Source organism: Drosophila montana, unplaced genomic scaffold (assembly GCF_035044405.1).
Source record: "Drosophila montana isolate Dmon_TW-CO22-7 unplaced genomic scaffold, ASM3504440v1 contig_1083_1, whole genome shotgun sequence".
NCBI classification, from domain to species: Eukaryota; Metazoa; Arthropoda; class Insecta; order Diptera; family Drosophilidae; genus Drosophila; species Drosophila montana.
In genome coordinates, this window is record NW_026996074.1 from 1,235,959 (window position 1) to 1,258,523 (window position 22,565).

Here is a 22,565-nt window from a genome sequence, read left to right on the forward strand (position 1 = left end):
TGCGCGAAGAGGAAGCCAAATATAAAATAGCCTGGCGTAAAAATTTCGAAGCATTTTTTTATACGAAATTTTTCATTTCGATATAGGTAATAGCATTAACCATGCAACATGTGTTGTTGCGAAGAAAAAACCTGTTACCGTCAAACATATTTTATTGTTCTTAGAAACCCGAGGATTTGTATAACTAAAGAAACATAGATAGTTCATAAAACGACAACGACCTTACCAGCCGTTTATTAAAAAAGACAAAACTAAACCAATAAATAATACAAGATATACCTTTTAAGTTTGGACTTAATTTAATTTTTGGAGAATCTACAGAGTGAAATATTTTTGATTTGCTACCGAAAATTTAATAACAAATGTTGTACCATTATTAATAACCAAATTCATATTTGTTAAACTATCAGAAAAATCATATATGAGACTGGCTAATTATAACATCCTATACAGTTTTATGCAAACTGCTAAGCGTTGAACAGTTGATTGAGCACTGTTATTAACATAACAAAAATAAGTTCCTATAAATGTAAATATATCTTTCAGTTTGAGGGTCACTGTACAATGCTAATATTCAAATAGCCCCCAAAGTATTTTTACTATAATAACATAAGAAAATAATTAATATATATATATATATAATATATGTATTTAGAGTTTTTACATAATCGAATCCGATTTCGAATACATTCGTATAGATATAAAATCTAACTAAATTCTAAAAAACACTAACAATACTCCAATACAGGCCATATTTTTGTGGTTTCACGACCTAGCTTACTAATGTTAATCTTTGGGCAACTTACGAACTTGGCAAGTTGACAAAGTTTTCAGTACAGCTTTCCATCAAATAAAGGAGACATCCGCGGGCCGTTGGCGCCAAAAATGGCATCGATTGATTTCAAAGCAAATGATTTGCATTGAACAAACTATGAGCCGAATGCTAATCGAGTACCTTGGAGCTCTACGATGATGCAGGGGCGCCATAAAGTAAATTGTCCAATTTTAATTTGTTTATCTTATCTGCAGTGGGTGCCCCGTGCCCGGGACGTCCCCAGAACGTTTCGAATGTGTCGAAATGCTGATTACACAGGTCCCGGTCCATCTGCCTGGAGACGCTGACCGAGCGCCGTTTCTGGGATATTTGCACATTTAAATCGTGCAGATAGCGCATATCGGCGGCCGTTTGTATCCTGCAAGGAATTGCCCCAGTGGGTGGTTGGTTATGCAGTCAAGGTCGATGTTGGCCAATGGCGATGGGCAGCAACGAGGTTGGGCAAATTGTTGATTGTTGCATTGATAAGTCGTTTATTTTAAGTGTTTGTTTTGGTATCGATTTGGTTTTTGGTTTCGTTTTTGCAAACGGATTTTGCACGGGGATACATAGAAGATTTGTATTATGATTTGGTTATTGTTGGTTGTTCAATTTGTTTTGGTGAGTTTGGTCTTGCTTTTTTGGATGCTATACTTTCACTTGGATTACAATTGATATTTTCTTGCTGTATGAGCCAAAAGAATTGATAGAGAAACCATTAAAAACACAAAGATGAAGCAATCGTCGCAAATTATTTTCAATTGCTATGATTTTTGTAAGCTCAGCTCAGCTCAGATTTGGTATTTGCGCAGAGCAAGCAAATGGGAAACAGCTACAGTAATGGTAAGCATAATGCTAACAGAGAAACGAATGCGGATGCAAGTGCAACACACTGATAACGAATCAGAATTAGAAAAAGAGTCAGATACAAAGACAACAACGAACACACAGATGGACAGGTTGGACAGGATGGACTTGGATTATCGTATGTGCACTGTAAGGCGCTTGAGGCAACAGACGTCCGCTCGAAGCGGCGTTATGGTTGGGGCGCAGCCGCAATCGCAGCACTTCAACTTGCAGTCCAAATTCTTGGAAAGCCGTTTTATGTGACTAATGTTTTTGATGATATTGCTGATGTTCTGCTCTTTGTTGGACTTTGTCTTGTGCTTGGGTGGTGCGTACCTATCATGCGAGGGTGTCCTCTTCGTTACATCCGTGCTAGATAGACTGATGGGCCGGTTTAAGCCTCGCCTGCGTGCCAGCAGTGGTACCAGTTCAACGCCTGCCCCATTCTCCATACTGGCATCCGGTGTAGCTGTACTGTTGCCAGTGCCGCCCGTACAGTTCCCTCGCTGCACCCGTGGGCATAGTTTCACAGGCTTGCATTCTTTGGGCGGTGATCGTAGACCACATGCAGGCGCATGCGGCCTTGCAGCTGCAATCATTCTAGACGATTTTAGTGGACTTAAGGTGTTCACGGCGGGGCACTTGCAGGTGCAAAGATCACAACAGCGCTGGGGCTTAGATGGCTTGCTGACCCTCGATTTGCGAAATGTATTTTTCTCAGCGGGAGTCACGGGATTGTCCTGATCGAGCTCTTTAAGCATTTCCTTGTTCGTCCAGCCCTGCAAGCAATTCAACACGTGTGGTACTGTCTTAATTCGCTTTAAAAATGAGTCTTACCAGCGACTTCATAAAAGTGTTGCCTACTTCTTTGGGACTTCGCCAGGGCTTGCCACCAGGGCCGGCCTTGCCCCAGGGCTCTTTGCACAGCTGAAAGTGTGAAATTATTATGCATTAATAACGCTATGCCACCGTTGAAAGTACCTGCTGCTCACCGGCTTTTCCAGCTTTGTCTGTAGTTTCTTTTTCTGCGAGACAAGCTTTTCCTGCAGAGGATGGTCGCTCTCACTATTGACAACAATCTTGTCGAGCGTCGGCTTGCTTTTGCACGGTGGGGGAGGCCTGTATCGTAACTCAATGTCCACATGACCTTTATTGCGAAATGACATTGAGGGGTGCTCTTTCAGTTCGATGTGCACACTCTCACCGTTCGCATTGTGGCCCAGGCTGACACCAGCCTTCACCGGATGCTCGCGCTCACAGATGGTCACAGTGCTGCTTCGAGGTCCACTCTCTCGCAGATGATGAATTGAATGCGCGTTCGTCATTCGGCCGCCCGGCTGAAGTTGGCAGGCATGAGGATGATCATGGTGATGGTTATAGTAAGCCGCCAGCAGGTTTTTGTGGCACTTTTTCTGCATGGAGAAGTAATCATTGTAGCGGCAAGGCTGCAGCGAGTTAATGCGATGGGCGGTAGTCTGTAGCACAGAAATGGTAAGCATTGTATAATCAAAGCCTCCACTGCTGCACCAAACTTACAACTGTTGGTGTTGAGTGGAGTCCGACAGCGGTAATATCCTTGCGTCGCACCTCCACGTTGGGAGCGCCTCCACCCGGCCGACCCCAGGGGCAGTGCTGCAGGAACAAATCATAGTACTGCAAAAAATTAAGAGACATTGGTAACAGTCGAGTATGCATAATGTACCCATTTATGGTTTTCGCTTTATTGATTCCCTAGCAGCCTATATTCGGCACCTCCATCCATCCTTCCGTCTGTTTACGGAAATTGCTAATTCCCAAGGCACCAACATGGGCCTGCGAGGCCTGCTGGTTGCTATTTGTTTGTTTCGCTTGTTTGTAGGTTGTTGTTATAGCTGCGAGGTGGCTCGCATTGCTTTTCATTCACCCATTTTCTTCATCTTTTATTCCGGCGGAACTGAATCACATTGGCAATCATAAGCACGCGAGCTGTTGCTAGATAAGCTTAGTGACCGACTATGTTACTTCTGTTTGTGGGCTTGTCTTTATTAAAAAGTAAACTCAAACTTGTCAAATTTTGGCATTACATTTTGTTTGTTATAGGTCATTAAACTCGACCTGAGTGCTTGTCCTGGCGTGGGTGTAGTTGTAGGGATACAGGATACCAGGAAAAAAGTCCTTTACAAATAGTTTAATATAGTTATAAGATGTTGATGTTATTGCCCACTAGTAGAGTTGTAAAGTGCATGTCTTCGGAAAAAACAAACGCTGTACTCAAGTTTTAACCACGTTAATGTTACTACAGTGGTATAAAACCGACACACGCTTTACTCTGGTGGCCTTATTTTGAGAAATCGATACTAAAACAAAAGTTTACAAACTTGATGAAATTTACAGTGTGAAAGAAAAAAGAGTAAGAGTGCTCTAGTCTGGAGTGCCCGACAAGAAGATACCCTGTACCTTCTACTAACCACACAAGCACACAAGCCCGGGCAACGGTAGGAAATTGCGCGTGCCATATAAGGACACAGCGAAAAAATAGCATCAATTACATCAACTGATGTTTTGCAATATACATTTGGTTCCTTTTATTTGAAAAGACATACGTATTAGTCAATACATACACAAAATTTTGTTTTTTTAATTTTAATTTGAATAGAATAAATTGGCTTTATGCTTCTCATCGCATCAGACCTTATAGTCGCACTAACAATCAGATTATTAGCAAACAAAATCTACTATATGAAAAGTCTCTTCCAGGTTCTGAGAACGACGTATTCATACAGACGGACGGACGTGGTTAGATCAACTAGGCTATCAATTCTGATCAGGAAGAACTATTTTATGTGAATTCGAAGATGCTTCCTTCCTGTTACTTACTTTTGCACAAAACCATTATACCGATCTTACCCATTTTGGGGGTATAAAAAGTTCAGAAGGACGAATAGTTAAAAGGTATGGATGAATCTGGTATTTAATGACGCTAAATGCAGCACATAATTCCTTTTAAGTGTAATTAAAAATGTAGAAAAACTTGTTACTTTTGAAAAGCATGACTTTAGTCTGCGTTATAATGCTGAGCCAAATATGAAATTTCGGTAAAAATTATTAGACAGACGGTGAGCATGTTAAGCCCCACAACGCATGTTGCAGGAGACCAAAAAATTACAATTGGATAAATAGATCATTTGATTAAAATCTAATTCATCTAATAATTCATAATCATTCTAATGTTATTATGAACATTATATATTATAAACATGAATAAGTTTTTGAATGTTAATAAATATGTTACTAAATACGAACTCCATGATATTTAAAGATCGAATTATTTGAAAATATTCGATATTTACCTCCTGTTTATCCTTCTCCTTGCGAGCACATTCCTCAGCCTTGCGACGTCGCCACATACGTAAACTCTCCTCGGCATTCTTTCGTTCGATGAGGCGCTTCTTATCATCGCACCACATCAGCGGATGCTGGATGTGGTCATGGCAGAAGGTGCCCATCTCATCGCTAGTTGTCATCGTTGCAAGCAGCTGGAAGCGGCAGTAGCGTCACGTTCGGCAAATCACGCTCTACTAAAACAGTTCCGTGCATAACCTAAGCCTTTCACATCACAGTCGAGTAGGTCGTCGATTTGGTTCCCTGATCCGTGCCTGGTACGGTTATTGGTCTCAACTTTCAGCCCGCCAAATCAATTTGGTTGTCTAGGCAGCGTCGCTAGCCAGCTAGTTATTTATAGTCTAGGTCGGTGCACAAGCTGCACGTGAGCGGCGCGTATGTCCTTGAAGTAGGCTAGGATTGCACTTAGTTTGCTTAACTCGTTCTGGCCATTTAAATATTTTGTCAGTTAGGCACCCTACCGCTGCCGCGTTTGTTTGTTTGTGATTCCAGGGCGTCTTGTTTGCTGAGCCCAACGAGGATTGGACATAAAATAAATTTATTTTATAGTAAACTGCGGGCGCTGTGGTTTTTAGTAAACTGTGGCACAGTTGCCCCAATTCGACCCTATTCGTGTGGTTTTCGCATTAAAATAGAAAGCTCCCAAAACTCATCAATATTGAATTGGGGCTTGGAGGTTTCCTGCTGCAACACTTCGAACTGTTGCTGTGAAATATTGCGTGTGGCACTCCGTAGTTAACGTTAACCCAATTAAGGAACTTTTGCAAACTGGTTGATGTTTGTCAAGCTGGGCCTAGCTGCAAGCTCTCGGAATGTGTCAGCTAAATGAGATTCACTTAAGTCTTTCTGACCTCCATTACTCACAATGACTTGTTTGCTTAGTTTATTTTTACTATCAGTTTTGCAAAATAACCTTTTCACTAAATGCTTCATCAGTCAGAATGTGTAAGGGTTTTAAATCTTTATTTTATTTTTTTATTAACATCATCGTCGGTATGCCTTACAATATTGTATTTTATTCATGTTTTCGTAATATAACTATCATTATCAAAACAAAGTCATTTATTATGACCAATTACCCGAGCACCTTGCTATCCAAATATAGCGATATATTAAAGTTGTTCCATTTTACACGTTTATAAAGGTGCCTTTGGCTTAACGAGACTACTTCGAAAAACCGCACAAGGGTCTGAAGTCAGTTTAGGGCTGCACTATTAATTATTATTATTATTACAAATGGTTCTTAAATAAATGTACATCCATTAAACATTGAATTTAATTCGTTCGTTTTGTAATACAAAAATTGTTCTTTTTTATTGGATCAAAAATAAACCATGTTTGTTTATATTTTTAAACTAAGACTGGGTAGCTGTTTAAAGAGTAATTATTCTCTTTTTATTATCAAAATAGTTTTAACTAGTAATAATTGGTGATTATATAAAAATGTTGTGCATTTCATGCACGAGCGGTTCAAAACTCAGGTAATTTCATTAAGATAAGTTTACAAAAAATTGATAAAAACATATGAATCATGAGTTTGTGCTGGCTGAATTGGTGGCGAAGTGTATGAAGTGATGATTGAACCATTTAAGCATGAAATGTCGTAAGCACTGCTCGTTATGTTATATATATATATATTTTTTTGCTCTGACTAAAAACCATTTTGATTTGTTTAGGATTAAATTGATAGTCCATTTAACTTAATATAGGAGACATTTAAATTTAACAAAAATCTCAAACTGTAAAAACTGATATTACTTTAAACTAAACAAATTTACAAATTTTTATGTTTGCAAAGCTTAGCTTTTATCAGTTTTTACAACTTATTATTTATGTAATATTTGCTGTGCTTGACAAATATTCTTACATGTATGTGGGTTTTTAACATACGTATAGATATTCAAAAGCATTGCATATAAAGTATAATAAAAATTATTTTTGAATTGTTCATGTTTGTATATACAACGTACGTGAATCGTATTTCTGCCAGTTAATTTCTTACAAAATTTTGTGTACATTTTATGCAATTATTTACAGTGTCAACAACAATGCTTAAAAACTAAATAATAAATGTTGTCTTTACCATTTTCTAGTTTTCTTCCTACAAATTTTTGCTTGTTTCTCTCATTTGTTGACTTAACTAGCATTACGTGTTGCCTGCCTGCTTATAACTTAATTTTATTTGTGTATATATTAATTTGTATATATTTTATCAATCCTATTTCATACGATTGATGACTAAGTCGGCAACAACTTGGAGGCCCTTTTGATAGGGAGACTCCGTCAACTCCTGTGCCAGACGTATCGCCTCATTGCAATGCTTCTTAGCCAGAAAACGCGTTTGCTCTAGTCCATGCGACTTGTGTACCAGATCAAAGGCCCGCTCTACGTCGCCCGGTTCGCTGAAGCGACGCATTACCATTGGGTTGAGCTCGGGATACTGCAAGATGAAACATCAAACTGTTGTTAGTTATTGTAAGAGTTTTCTATACAGCAAGCGCTATCCTCACACTCAGGTGGGCTCGGTTTCGGGTCCGCATGCCAATGCGATCAGTCAGACACATTATCATTAGTCTCTATGGCCTCATGATACGCATGTACATGGCTAGTTTTAACTATTTAACTGGCTATCTTAGCGATTGGTACACTACTCGCTTTTGCCACTGCTGTTGGCGTTGGCGTTAAGATCGCTGCTTAAAACGCATTGCACGCGCGTTTAATCGCGCTTCGCATAATAAACTGACAGTCGTTTTTGATCTGAAATCGAAAACGCCTTACAAACGCATTTGATGGCACTCGATGCATAATCCCAGCAGCACTATGATATCATCAACATCATGAACAAGCATAAAGCACCAAGTTGAAAATGCACAAAGCTACCAATGCAAACACAGTTCTGAACAATTAGCAGAAGTTTCCACTGGTATAAACATTATTTAAAATATACTTTATAGTCGGCGTGTTGTCACAGCAATGAGGAAGTCAGTCCGGGGCTTACCTTTTCGCATGCAAAGAGGACCGGCGCTGTGGCCAGGCCCAGTTTTAAGTCAGCTGCTGTTGGCTTGCCCATTTGCTCTGTGGAAGATACAAAATCCAGCATATCGTCTACCAGCTGAAAGGCTAGACCAATATTGCGTCCATATTGAAAAGCCACCTCGGCAACATTGTCATCGGCCTGGGCGATGACAGCGGTCTGTGAAAACACAAAATCAAAGTCAATTGCTGGCCAATTCAATTGTCCAATTGTTCAAATGGGCACAATGACAAACGCGTTCGAGCAAATCAATTTGCAGCCTACCAATTGCATTGATATTTGCAATTGCGATTACAATCACATTTTGATTGACGGGATTACTCACCGCTTTCAGTGCGTTCGCAATCAACGATGCGGTCTTCCTGTAGGTCTTGGTCAGATAGTGTGCAAAGCGCTCATTCTCCGTTTCCCTCGAGCCGAGCTGCATGAATTCGCCTTGAACCAAATCTGTTAAAATCTGAAAAAAATAGTTAATTCACAATTTGTTAGCAGTTTAGTGGACTATAACGGAGCAACGTTGCTCCAGTCAAAAGTTTTGAATTGCCATAAAATGCATTCTGCCATGCTTCTTCCGCCCTCAGCACTACATATGAATAAGTTATTCGTGGATTAGGTCTCTCTCTACCATTCTTAGAGATTACAACCCAAAAACTTACATATATTTAGTCTGTCTATGCTGATCGACATCCTGTGTATTTCTCAAATTTGGTCCCCTTGGCTGTCATGTTCAAATTCTCGTGATATGATTTAAAAACGCGAGCTACATATTAATTTCGATCGGTTGTCGAGAAACGTACAGATTTATTAATAAAATATTTCATAGTACATATGTTTCGGATTCAGATCGTCGCGTTTCTTAAAATTCTAAGCAAAACATTTCTTTTTATTTCTTTCCATAAAGTTTGACTTTCCTTTATTACGTAAACGATAACTGTTAAGCCAAGCAATATCATTAAATTTGATAATATATATCCATATGTACAACATACCATATATTATATTATATATTATATATATATATATACTAGCGGGTATACCCTGGCCTTGCCCGTGGCACCTATAAAATAAATTCGGAAGATCTTTTAGTTTGAAACCGATGGGACGGTAAACAAAAAACTTTCATACAACCGTTTCCGCTAATTTACCACTGTTGAGGGTGAAATTTTCCAAATCGCTGAAACACGTATAAATTAAGTTCTTACGTAGAGCTTTGAAAATAAGTTTGAAGCAAATCGGACTAAAATCTTTGAAAATGAGTTTCAGGCCGACGGATGTTAAACAAAAAAGTTTCATACACACGTTTTTCGCGATTTTTCTGTGACTTTAGCTACAATAGTATCGATAAAACTACTTTTAGACAGATAATCGGATGTATGTATTGCCATTTTTGCAATTTACATAGATACATGTGCTTATAGATATTTGCGGGTAGCTTCCTCATGGATGATTGTTCAAATGAAAAGGGCAAACACAGATGTGCCAAATAGTTGGTGTAAATAAAATTTCATTAAGAGCAAGATGTTCAGAGGGTGGATGGTGGAATGATAAAGGAATGGATATAAAATACCCGTCCGAGGGTTATTCGTTAGGTAACAAAAATATATGTAATTTCAAATATTTAGTTTGAAATCAAAATTGCTAAATTGTATATTCGACTGGGATTTTATTACAAGTTTTTCTTTATCGTAAGGGTGTCTTCCGCCCAATAAGTTTATGAAGGGTTATAGGTCACACTGAGTAGTGAAGTTTTGAGGAAATTAGGAAAGAATTTCAAATAGAAATAAACACAAATATAAATGGGAGGGGTTGATCTGATTTGTAAAACAAATTTATGCCAAACAAGAAAACGGCAAAGATAAAATAATTTTTTTTTTTTAAACTTCAAATAGGAGTGATGTACATCTTTATTTTAAAATCGACCCTCGTAGTTAAGGTGATATTTTTATTTGCACAAAAAATGTTGGCGCGCCCTTCGCTTAATTTTGATTTTGTTTGTAGTCTGTGCCTCTCGCATAACTATTTTCATTCATTCATTCACTTTGACAATTTCGCAGGCAATTGTCAAAATGTTGAGCAAACAAACGGCGGGGTAGTATTTGGTATATATATGTATATATATATGTGGGCGCTGATTTGGTGGAAATCGTTGTAGTTGTCATTTGTCACTCGCAGCTTAAGGAGCCCAAGGTAAGAGCTAGAGACACAGCTCGGACATCGATACGGCCATATAAATATTTTTGGCCAAATCCCAGCGAATTGGCTTGTTTAATGTACATTATTTGTTGTTTTTTCTTTGCAGTTTACCTTAGAAGCAAAACAACATCTTGGCTTTCAATGTTAACTAATTCACACATGCGACTGAAATAAGCACGATCGGTGCACAACAACAAACAAAAGAGCAAGTAATTGCAGTTGAAGCCTTTTAAGCAGCTGCTGACAACATTTTTCTTTTAACCGCAAAATGAGAGCAGTCTTTTATTATTGTTTTTTTATTTTCGAAATGCTGCACAACTTCAATTTTAACAAAAGATATTTCCCAAGCCTATTGTCACCTGGCTTTATTTTAGTTAAATTAACCTTTGATTCTCACTTTCCATCAAAAAGCGGTGGATTAAGCGAAAAACGAAATAAATGTATACAAAGATCTCTGATATTGTATTTGAAGCCGATCCGACGGTAACAGAAAAATCGAAAATTTTTATCAAGTGTTTTGAAAATAACTTTAAAGCCCATCGAAAAAACTTGAAACTTCGTCTTTACAATCTTTGACCACCAAGGGGTGGACTTTGCAAAAAATGTGAAAGACATATCCGATCAATTTTTGAAAAGTTCTTAGATTTGTTTCAAACAATCGATTTTCCCGATTTTCTATACTTGCGGTTGGAATTTTTTAAAAACCCGTCTTAGCGTGCATCTTTATCACATAGCGTTACTACGGAAAAAACTTCAGTTCCTAAGTCTTATGGCTTGGGCTGTGCTGGAGACCAATAGTCAGTCAGTCTGCCAGGAAACAGTTTCATTTATATACTAGCTGGTAATTCCCGGACTTGTCCGGTACAAGTCTTTTGCTTCAAGTAATAGACCAATTTTTATCCACCGATTTCCCAACCGAGAGAAATTTAAGCACACCCGTACTATGTTGAACACTTCGTGGAAATCAACGCATTTCGCTCATTTTAGTTTCGTGAGGAAAATCCTGTAGCTGAAACGTTTGCGCATACAACCTTTGCCCGCATTTTCTATCAAACACTTATTGTCATACGGTTTTTATGTATAGCTTTGTAAAGTAGTTTAAAGTAGATCAGACTTACACTTCGCCCTTAGAACCTTTGTTCTCGATAGACTCAAATATAACCCGAGATGCAAGTTGTACGAGTAGATTTAATTTCCCACCAGCGAGAAATGGGTGAAATTGTATTCTAATAAAAAAACTTAAGCCGGGCAAGGCCTAGAAATACCACCTTGTCATATACAAAAAGATATTTGGTAACATATGCTAGGTCAAACTTTGCTTTTCATACATGTTTATAATAAGGTTTTAAGGATTTGCCTTAATTGGAATCACGAATCGTAATCTCCTCTGATCAGATTCCTAACAACAGCACATTTTAAGCCGTAACGGACTGGTTTAACACACATGAGCGATCTACCAATAATAAGTATAATGCCGTCAACGTCTTTGAAGCCGCGGAAATTACTTAAACGTGCTTAGCATATCAAATACAACAACCTGATATTGTTGTCGTTGTACATGAACAAAAATTCTAAACAGTCAAAATATAATGCTTGGGCGTTACACACAAAAAACTCCCAAAGCAACTGCGAAACTACTTCTAAGATAAAAGCGATGTCTTGGGTTTTGCCGCAGCATTTCTTATACACACATGATAATCTAATAATAAAGACATAAATGTATTAAACTAATACGAATGGATGTAACAAGCAATGGAAGTCTTCTCCGATCTTATATAAACTTCATCTCCGATCGCAAACGTCGATTTTGGAGACTACAAGAACGACGGTAACAGCCGTTACAGCGGTAACGGCAATTCAATTTTCATTGGGATACGCGTTCGATTACCAAGTATCCAAGCTTGCTTTTGACCCAATTCAATTTCAGTATTTTTATTTTACGTTTTTTATGAATACGGGTTATAAAAACGAGAAAAGAAGGCAAACTGCAGGCTAAATATTCGTAGCATTGCTGCTTGCTTCAAATATTGATTGTGTAAGTGACGATTAATTCGATTGCGCTGACTGACTTAGGCTAACTCCTATTTCTCTGACTCTTGCTACTGAAAGTGAAATTGTCAGCTGACATTTCGTCAATTTGTGGCATTGCTGCGAAAGTGTTTTGAATTTAAGAAGTCTGACTAAAATTTCTGTAATTTTGTAAATGGATTTGATGTGCCTACAAACAGCATTAAGTAGAGGAGACGTGGAAGCCGGTTTAAATATGTTCATACATATGTATCATAGTATATATGTGCAAGTAAATTGAAAAAATGTGAAGGCTGTAATGAACTCGCGATTGGTTGCCCTTCGCCTTGGACCATTCCAGGGTCGCAGGAAGTAAAATCGAGCAGTCACGTTGATTGTGGACGATAACTGAACAGGTTTTTCCCATGAAAACAAAGGAGTGCTGAACCAAACGAGCAACTTCCTTAGTTTAAAAATGTTAACCTGCCAGCCCGATATAAATAAAAATGTATATATTTTGTTGTTTGTGCAAACTGCGTGCGAAATCCTATACAGATCTGTGATCTGAGAACCCCAGATACTAAACTCATGTGCTGGGCTTTCAGTTTTTGATTATTAAATGCAGGTTGACTTTGGGAAGCCGAAGATTAAATACCCCGCAGACATATAGCAGAAATGCAGTATTGTTAAAACCTGAGCCCATTTAAAATAGGTAGAACGGGTATAAAGACAATGGTTCAATAAACGATTTTATCATTTGTATTCGATATCAAAGCCCATCGATTAAAATGGATTTTGAGACACGGTTTTTAAGCATAACTCGAAAAATATAAGAGCTAAAAGTACAACTTTGTCTGTACAGTTTACATATTCTACTTTTTGGATATCTTCCTTCATTTTCTAATGACGGTCACTCCCGTCTGCATCTCTTAATTATACCCTTGAAGAGGGTATTATAATTTTATCGTGAAATGTGTAACGCATAGAAAGAGCCATCTCCCCATAAAGTATATATGTATATCCATGATCAGTATCAACAGCCGAGTCGATATAAACATGTCCGTCTGTCTGTTTCTATGCGAACTAGTCTCTCAGTTATAAAGCTATCTACATATATGAAACTTTGCAGAAGTGCCTCTTTCTGCACACAGTACATATGTCAAAACCACTATATCATATAGCTGCCATAGGCATCATCGGTCGAAAAGTAGGTTCTTGTATGGAAAACATCTTTGTTTATCAAGATATCGCGACCAACGTCGGCATTTATTAGTTTTACTATGCTCCCTCTATTTATGCAAAATTTTATATACATCGGACTACTATATCAAATAGCTGCCATAGGAACGATCGGTCGAAAGTTAAGTTGTTGTATGGAGAACTCTTTTGTTTTTCAAGATATCTTAACCATACTCGCCATTCACTATTTTCTCTGTGATTCTTAGTTACGGGGAAATCGCTATGATCATTATGAAAAGGTTGGGTCTGCAAGGGTATTAAATCTTCGGCGTGCCGAAGATAGCCCTTCTTTCGACTTAAAATTCACATTCTCGCTACTCGAAATTTTGAAATTTTGCGCCCATGATCTGCCCATTCACACACATTTGTGTCTGTGTGTGGGTAGAGCTCGAAATTCAGAAATCCAAAAATATTGTCAAAATTGAATCGGACAGGCAGGCAGGCAACCAACAGGCACACACGCGCATAAATGCTTCTAATCATATACAAAATATGCAAGTATGCGTGAATAGCATGTCCAAAAACTTTTAAATGCACACATGCCAACGCTTAGGTACCCTTTCCAAAAAGAACGAGCTGAAATGAAAGAATATCGCATCGACGTGGCAAACCCTTTCATTATTTCATATTACTCGTCCCCTCAAAAGGCAAGAGATGCCACCGATTTTTGAGAAAAATTGAATTTGTGGGCATTTTTGCTTGTGCGGACTCATAAACAAACAAACATTTAAACGGTACATAGACAAATTGAAAGAGCACTGAGAGTAAGCCAAAGCAGTTTCCTGTAGTGGGAGCGAATAAAAAGACAGCGATACCGTTCTACGACACATGTCAATGTATTTCTTACTCTCTTGCTGTGAGAGCAGGCGGGCATGTCTCGAACCCAACCAAAAACAAAGGCGACTTTGGACCAGCCGCACTGAAAACGCTTGTCCCCGTCATTAGTACTCTTTGTCCAGTCTATTTTCTATTTGGTTGGTGGTATAATCTAAAAGAATATATATTTTAAATTTCAATTCCTTAATTTTTTTTATTTCAGAGATCGACACGTTTTACAGACGGACGTGGGTAAATAGACTCAGCTCATCGTCCCGACCTCAGCACTGCCTGTAACCTACATTTTTACAAAATGCTGGGATTCAAACCCGGTCCCCGTTTTTAAATAGTCCTAGACACGAGGTTACTTAATGTTTGGATAAACTGCTTTTAAATTAATTCAAATATTTTGTATTTAGACTATGGCATTACAAAATTGGATTTAACTTACTTGACTCAATACGATCGTCACATCATCGCTGCGCAGACGCGATATCATTATCGAGGCAATCGACAATATATAATCACCAGCCATTGTGACCTGTAACGACAACGACGAACATGGTAATCAAGTGTTAAGAGGCCCCAACACACGCACTAATATAAATATATATGAGTACAGTTAAATGTTTCGACAAAACCAATTCGCTGGGCAAGTAATGTGGATATGGAGCAAGCTGTTGATCACATCGAACCAAGAAATGTTAATTATTTGTTCAGATAAAAGCTCTTGTGTTGGCATTCAAAATGATGTCCAAATCCAAATTTAACTTGAACCTGTGAAACTAAAAAATTTAAATCGGCTAGCGGGAAAGACAGTCCATTATTATACGGCCTCTGCTTTAAGACCTTGCAAATGATGCAACTTATTGACAAAGTCTCAATAAAGTTTATTCCATTGATGGCCAAGTCGGGGTCGCGTGAAATCATTGAATCAACTGCTTGATCATTTTCGGTGTTATTCATTTCAATTGGCAGCTTGCAAACAGTTCGTTGCAACTGATCCCGCAATCGGCCAAAAAACATATTTTAGCTGATATCAACGGCTTACCTTTTTGTGATTCCATAGAGCATTCACGCTGGGCTTGCCGCGCCGAAAGTCCGACTGATCGATGACATCGTCGTGTACTAAGCTAGCCGAGTGGACCATCTCGGAGAAGAGGGCTATCTGTCGTTGCTTGTGTACTAATTGGCTGTCAAGGGTACGTCAATGGGTAAATATAAATTTTTAATCAGTATGTATGTAGTTATAATTTGGCTTTAATTGTTGTTCATAGACACTAGTAGAATGCGCACATTTCGCAATGGTCTGCTAATCATTACACTGCTCAACAAAAATGTGTCACTAATGCAGATAGTTGGCTTACTTACTGTGATTCGTTGTTCAGATGATAATTCAATGCCTTGGCCATCAGCATGGTCACCATAGGACGCAGCGCCTTACCCTGGCCATCAAAGTAGTAGCATGCTATGGTGTCCAATTCCGACTGCGATGTCCCCGACTGTAGCAACTGCAACGATTAATTGAAGAAGATACTAATGTAAGCTAAGCAAAAACTTGAGATTTGACAAATAATGATTATTATAATAATTATTAAACATTAATAATAATAAAAATAATAATAATAATAGCAGGTCTTATCGCTCTTGAAGCTAGAAACTACATTCTTAGAAATTAAATTCTTGTGTAAACCACTTCAAATATTATTATAGTTTGGTTACGCTTATTAGGGGCGAGCCAACCGCGATATCGCCTATAGTTTTGGACATGGCTTAATGGTATTGCCAAAGCGGCCTAGCTTTCCACAACTCTGAGGTTTGAGCATTGGTTTCAAATTAAAATATACCAATTCAATATATGTTGGTATTCACAGTTCGAAAAAGGTCCTTTAAAAAAACATGATTAACAAACAAAAGGAACTTTTATATTCCTGAAAGTACAAAAATGCAAATTGATATATTGAATGAAAACCGAACTGATAGGGGTTTTAACTATTAGCTGATCGTACTCAGCGCGATTTTAAATAAGTTAAATGGGCTGAAAAAGAACTACACGGCGTGTGAGCGGTTTAATGTATACACAAATACGCACAGTGCAGAAAATACCCTAATATCATTATGGCTTACAAAATGTAGTTTGGCTGTAAACAAATTCAAACAAAAAATAAAATGCGAATTCAGTAAAAATGATTTCTTAAAAAACTTGCTTTGAACTAATTTTAGTGTCTCATGTCATGTAAATTATTGGCTTTTCAAAAGTTTTTAATGCACAAAAAAGTTTCTTGTAATGTGCAACAATTGTTTAAAAAATTTTTAAATGATTATTCATAAGCAATAGTTATATTAGCTTTAAGTTACTCATATTTAAGCGGGACAAGGGGAAAAAATATTTGCTCAAAAATAATTATACTTAAACCACGTACACTCATTTTTACAAAAAAGAAAAAACACATGCCATTACACTCTTGATTTATGTACATATTTTGCTGACTATACTTACGTCTCTCACATCGTCGTAGAAATACTTCAGCTCATCATCGAGTATTATATATGGATCAATTTGTATTTCTCTCACGGGTCCAGCTGGTTGCTGTGTGTGAACGGAGCTCTGTGTGCGTAAACTCTGCATCGATCGGGGCGAGTACTGTGCGTTGTTATAGCAGTTGTGTGAGTTTTGCTGCGGGTTGAAAAAACATAAGAATAGTGGCAGTGCGATTAGCGAATTTTCCATAAACGCTGCAATTAATAATAAAGTGTGAAAATTACAGGAGTAAAAAAATCGCTTGGATAAACGGTCATAACTCCCAAAGTCAGCAGCAAAACAGCATACTACATTCGTACATAAAAAACTGTTTTTGAGTCACTTAACAACTTTCAATTGCTGGCAGCAGCACTAACGAGTTTTTGTTGCTGCCCCAAAGCAAGTGGAACCAAAAGCAACTTTTTTGACACTTATATTAGACGACAGCAGCAAGATTAATAACTGGAAAATTGCAGCGGCAAATCACCAACAAATCAAAGTTTATTATTTAGCGCTCTCGTCACGACTCTTGACCTTGTCGCCAATTTCAACTGTGCATACGTATCCTTTTGTTCTCGCACAACAAAGCGCAACAAATCACTTGCAACAAAAGTCTCGCGTAGGAGGCCGCACGGGACACATCAAGAGAGAGAGCGCAGCTATTGATCAAGTCAGTGTTGCCAATGTAACATTTTTCCTATATAACCTTTTTCCAATATACCCTTTTTCCTTTTTAATACTATGAACTCATTGAAAACGGGTAAATGGGTATGATGGTTTTGTAGCTAAATGCATTTAGCAAGTAGGAGGAGGCATAGATTGGCATTAAGAGCTGGGTCAAGTGAGCCAAACCCGTCTGTCCATATGTATGAACGCGTCGAACTTAAAACCCATAAGTTAAGAGTAATGCAATTTTAAAAGCTTTTCTATGGCCGCGCAGTTCGAGTTATTTTCAAATAATCGATAACCTTCTCAGTTTTCATAAAATCGAAATCGAAATCTTGTTTTTTGCGAATACCTCTGAACTATATTCATATATAAGTATAGTATATATGTATATATAGTACTAGCGGGTATAACCCGGCCTTGCTTGTGGCACGCACGATATGAAATCAATGTTTTCAAAAAAATTTGAAATGATTTTAAAACTGATCGGACGGTAAACAAATAACTTTCATACAAACGTTTTCCGCCAATTTACCACTGTTGCGACTGGAATTTCCCAAATCGCTGAAAGACGTATTCATTACATTCTTATGTAGAGCTTTGAAAATAGGTTTAAAGCAAATCGGACACAATTTAAAACTTTGCACAAAAAATCTTTGTGTCGCATTCCACCCGAAAAAGTTTGGATTCTGCGAAAAGTGTGAAACTCGTCTCAAATGATTTTTCTTATAGATCTCTGCAAATGAATTTGAGCGCGAAACGTCATCCACCAAATCTTTGACCTCCATTTCCACCAAGGAGGAATGGATTTTTCGAAAAGTGTGAAACACCCCTTAAATGAATTTGAACAAAGATCTTTGAAAATAAGTTTGGGGCCGATCGGATGGTAAACAAAAAACTTTCATACAACCGTTTTCCGCCAATTTACCACTCTTGCGGGTGGAATTTCCCAAATCGCGGAAGTACGTATTTATTAAGTTCTTATGTAGAGCTTTGAAAATAAGTTTGAAGCAAATCGGACACAACTTAAAACTTCGCCCAAAAAATCTGTAAATCGCATTCCCCCCGAAGAAGTTTGAATTCTGCGAAGTGTGAAACACGTATCAAATGATTTTTCTTATAGATCTCTGGAAATGAATTTGAGCGCGAAACGTCACCCACCAAATCTTTGACCTCCATTTCCACCAAGGATGAACGTATTTTTCGAAAAGTGTGATACACCCCTCAAATGAATTTGAACAAAGATCTTTGAAAATAAATTTGAGGCCGATCGGATGGTAAACGAAAAAGTTATATACAAACGTTTTTCGCGATTTTTCCACACTTGCGGGTGGAATTTCCCGAAACCCCGTCTTAACGTGCACCTACATCACATAAGGTAGCTACAGTGAAAATATCAGCTTCCTAGCTCCTACGGTTTGGGCTGTGCGTTGATCACCAATCAATCAGTCAGTCAGTCAGTCAGTCAGTCAGTTAGTCAGTCAGGACAAACAGTTTTATATATAGAGATACACAATGCCTCGCACATTTTTAAAAATGTTAAACTAAGACTATTTTCAGCATGCAAAAGATTTAATACGTTTATAGACATACGGTATATAGTACTTACGGCTTTGCGAATATGTAACAATAGTGATGCTGGTAAATGTTAAGTTTGGTGAAAATATCTTGGAAAACAGAATATATTGCCATAGAGTTATATAATATAGTAGTGCGATCTTGATAAGATATGGCTCATATATAAATAGCATAGTGAAACAAGTAAATGCTGGGCTTGGTAAAGATATCTTGACATACAAAAATGTTTATCATAAAAGAACATAATTTTCGACCGATCGTATCTATAGCAGATATATTATACAGTGTTTGATGTTAATAAGATTTTGCACATATGTAAGAAGTACGAATAAATTTTAAATGCCGTTCCTATGGCAGCTGTTTGCTATTATTATCGAATTACTATTCGATCTGGATAGTTCCGACATATGTATGTATTGCCTGCAACAAGAAAGAGGTTCTAGTCGGGAGCTCCCGACTAGGGGATACCCTGAACCCTCTTATTCCAACACCAAATGCAGCTCGCGCTACAGGCTCGTTTGCTTAAGTAGTAATTAAAATAGATTAAAAAAAAACAAGTTTCCTTCGGCAGGGTTCGAACTCGCAACTGACCGCATTTCTTGCTGCCGCCTCTACGCAGCAGCCACAACAGCCAAAAAAAAAAATAGTTTTCTCGGCAGAGTTCGAACTCGTAACTCGTAGCCACACCAATAATTAAGTCTAAATGAGAAAAAAACGAATTAAAAAAGCAGCACAGTAAACAATACAATCGCAGTTGCAATAATGTTAATAGAATTCAAAGCAGACGCGCATGAATGTGTGTGTGTACATGTATACAGAAATTCTTGGAATTTGAGATTGCTGCTGCACGTGTTTGCAGGCTAAAACACATTTTCCTTAGTGTTTCTTAACCGATCTTGATGAAATTTTCAGCAGTAGATCCTATTGTACTACAAAATATTTGAGTATTCTCAAAATGAAAATTGCATTTAAATTGTGACTTAATTAAGTAGGCAATAAAAGTTGGTTTACTAACATGATTTATAGCTTTTAGGTGGTAGCGGGGAGGTGGCTATAGCTATAAAATGAAAGATACTTAATATATATATATACTATTCTATGTCAAGTTTGGCGACTCTATCTTTATCGATTACTTGGAAACGGGGCAAGCTATCGAATATCGGAAACAAACTCGATCTGCTGGGCAATAGGAGGACCTACAGCTAAAATTTCAAGTCTTTAGCTCTTATAGGTTCTGAGATCCTTGCGTTCATACATACGGACGGACGGAGAGACAGACGGACATGGCTAGATCGACTCGGCTATTGATGCTGATCAAGATAATATACACTTTATGGGGTCGGAGATGCTTCCTTATGCCTGTTACATACATTTGCACAAATACATTATACTCTTTTTACCCATTTTTAACGGGTTCAGGGTATAAAAACGGACCCTTGGAAAGTTTTAATACTGAAAGACTAGTTTGCATAAAAAAAAAGACGGACATGGCTATATCAAATGAAATGTTGTACTGATCAATAATGTATGGGGGATGTCTCCTTCTATGCGCTACAAATTTCATGACAATGTTATAATAGCAAGCCTTATTAAGCCTTAAAAATTTCATAAATTCATTCATTTCATAATGAATTCCGAATCTATTCACGAAAGCATATCCCAATGTAAGCTAAAGAAAACAAATCGCAGCCTGTGCGAATAATGTACATAAACTGTACATAAAGTTACACAAATATTAATTGTGATATTTAGAGTTACAAAACATCAGTTCAAATTGTTCGGTCAGCAAGTAGACATCTTTACTCGTTTTTTGTCAAAGGCCCTGCTCTTTTTTTGCATAGTGTACGTTTTCGTAATGGGTATCGATGTTGGTTGGCATTACGTCGGAAATGGGAAATGGCATGCCTCGGGACATACCAACCCACACATATAGAAGGAAGCTAGAATGTTTGTAACGGCGACTCAGAATATTTTGCCATACAAAATACTTATTTTTCGACCGATTCTTCCTATAGTGCTATAAAATGTAAAACTGCTATATAATATAGTAGTGCGATATTAATATGATTCGGCTCATATGTTTTCTCAAAAGTTGTTAATAAGGAAAATAGTTTTCATACAAGAACTTTATTTTCGCCGATCATTCCTATTGCAGCTATTTGATATATCCGTCCGATGTTAATAAAATTTTGCATCTTGAAAAACAATAAAGTTTTCTAAAAAGAACGTTGTTCATACAAACAGACAGACGGTCATGACTAGATCGACTCGACTATTGATTCTTGTTACATACATTTTCACGAAACCAAACATGTCTGCACAAATAATTTGTAAGGTGCAATTGCGAATTGGACTGCTGGCTATTAAAGCGAAAATAAAATATATTAAATAAAAGCAATGAATAGAATGAAATTAACTATCTTTGAATTCTTTTTATTTATTTAGTTACCAGACACACAATTCTTGTTGTTTACCCTTCGTGGTTTAAATTGTGATCCTCGTGTGCGGTTATGATTAATTTTCCTTCTCTTATTAATCGTACATCCATGCTTGGTAAAATATTTATTCATAAGTTAATTACGGGTGAAATTGACTATTCTGGGTTGCCTAGTCAATTTAACTTCTCTATCCCTACTAGACTAACAAGTAATTATACACCCTTCTCGCTTCAATTTTGTTCAACTAACAATGCCTTGCATTAACCGTTCGGTATTCTGCTCGGATGCTTCTCTTTATCTAATAAAGTAATCTATTCTAAGCCATTTGGCAAGTAGATAGTCTTAGCATAGCCTTCACTCCAAATGATATAACTTTCTGCTGTCACACTACAAAAGATATAGATTTTCGCAATTTTAGGGTCAACGTTCAGCGTAGTAAATAACTATTTGGCTCGACCCTTAGAGGTTGTCTGCCTGAACAATTTTGTGAGTTTGGACGGTATAGATTTAAGTAGCTTGCCAAAATTATCTGACTCGGGTATTCATGAGCTTTTATTTAAAGTTTCAAGTGTCCAGCCTCACCGAAAATAATTGAGTTCATACGAACAGATGGACGGACAGCAAGAAGGACATTGCACAAAACCAATTTATTCTTTTCACCTTATGAATAAGTACCATGTCTGTATAGCATATAGGGATATAGTTATATAGTTTTTATAAACAGACTGGGCTGTAGCTCTATGTATATGTTCTAGGCTAAAAATCGATATTTACTAATTTGATGAATGTTTTGACACCAAATAACGCTAATTTGTATATTTCTTTTAAGTTGCGCGAATTACAGAAACAATTTCCATTTCACTTGAATTTTCAACATTATTGATTTGACCCTGGCGATAATTTCTTATATATGTAAACTCTTGTATATATTTAACATCAAACATGTAAGAGGCTTAAGTCGGGAGTTCACGACTAGGAGATACCCTGAAACCTCTTCTACCAACACCAAATTATTGACTATCGGAATCTTCT

General features: G+C 37.5%; 2 protein-coding genes across 10 annotated transcripts in view; both read right to left on the reverse strand.

Moving 5' to 3' along the window:
* Positions 1-735: 735 nt before the first annotated feature.
* On the reverse strand, positions 736-5,163 carry LOC135432445 (uncharacterized). 6 transcript variants are annotated; one of them, XM_064688264.1, is made up of 7 exons: positions 4,990-5,156; positions 3,197-3,313; positions 2,865-3,135; positions 2,653-2,807; positions 2,498-2,587; positions 1,997-2,439; positions 738-1,193 (listed from the first exon to the last, which is right to left on the reverse strand). In XM_064688264.1, exons 1-7 carry the CDS (start codon positions 5,143-5,145, stop codon positions 965-967), a joined length of 1,461 nt encoding a protein of 486 aa, XP_064544334.1. In that variant the 5' UTR covers positions 5,146-5,156; the 3' UTR covers positions 738-964. The 6 variants fall into 6 exon arrangements, with proteins under 6 accessions (XP_064544381.1, XP_064544263.1, XP_064544334.1 ...); XM_064688311.1 differs by having other exon boundaries at positions 736-1,193; positions 2,653-3,072; XM_064688193.1 differs by having other exon boundaries at positions 737-1,193; positions 2,653-3,135.
* Positions 5,164-5,993: 830 nt separating this feature from the next.
* qless (decaprenyl diphosphate synthase subunit 1 qless) overlaps positions 5,994-22,565 on the reverse strand; it is a 30,646-nt gene continuing 14,074 nt past the window's right edge. For all 4 annotated transcript variants that reach the window (XM_064686069.1, XM_064685989.1, XM_064685903.1 and 1 more), the window contains 7 exons: positions 16,831-17,007; positions 15,702-15,841; positions 15,382-15,523; positions 14,782-14,871; positions 8,401-8,532; positions 8,040-8,234; positions 5,994-7,481 (listed from right to left, as the gene is read on the reverse strand). In XM_064686069.1, the coding sequence (XP_064542139.1) occupies positions 7,260-7,481; positions 8,040-8,234; positions 8,401-8,532; positions 14,782-14,871; positions 15,382-15,523; positions 15,702-15,841; positions 16,831-17,007 (1,098 nt within the window). In that variant the 3' untranslated portion in view covers positions 5,994-7,259. The remainder of the gene's footprint in view (positions 7,482-8,039; positions 8,235-8,400; positions 8,533-14,781; positions 14,872-15,381; positions 15,524-15,701; positions 15,842-16,830; positions 17,008-22,565) is intronic.

Coding starts and splice junctions, on each gene's coding strand:
- LOC135432445 (XM_064688193.1), bottom strand. CDS start 5,145: ATGGGCACCTTCTGCCATGACCACATCCAGCATCCGCTGATGTGGTGC. Junction 3,136..3,196: donor TCCACTCAACACCAACAGTT/GTAAGTTTGGTG, acceptor TCTGTGCTACAG/ACTACCGCCCATCGCATTAA. Junction 2,440..2,497: donor ACACTTTTATGAAGTCGCTG/GTAAGACTCATT, acceptor AATTGCTTGCAG/GGCTGGACGAACAAGGAAAT.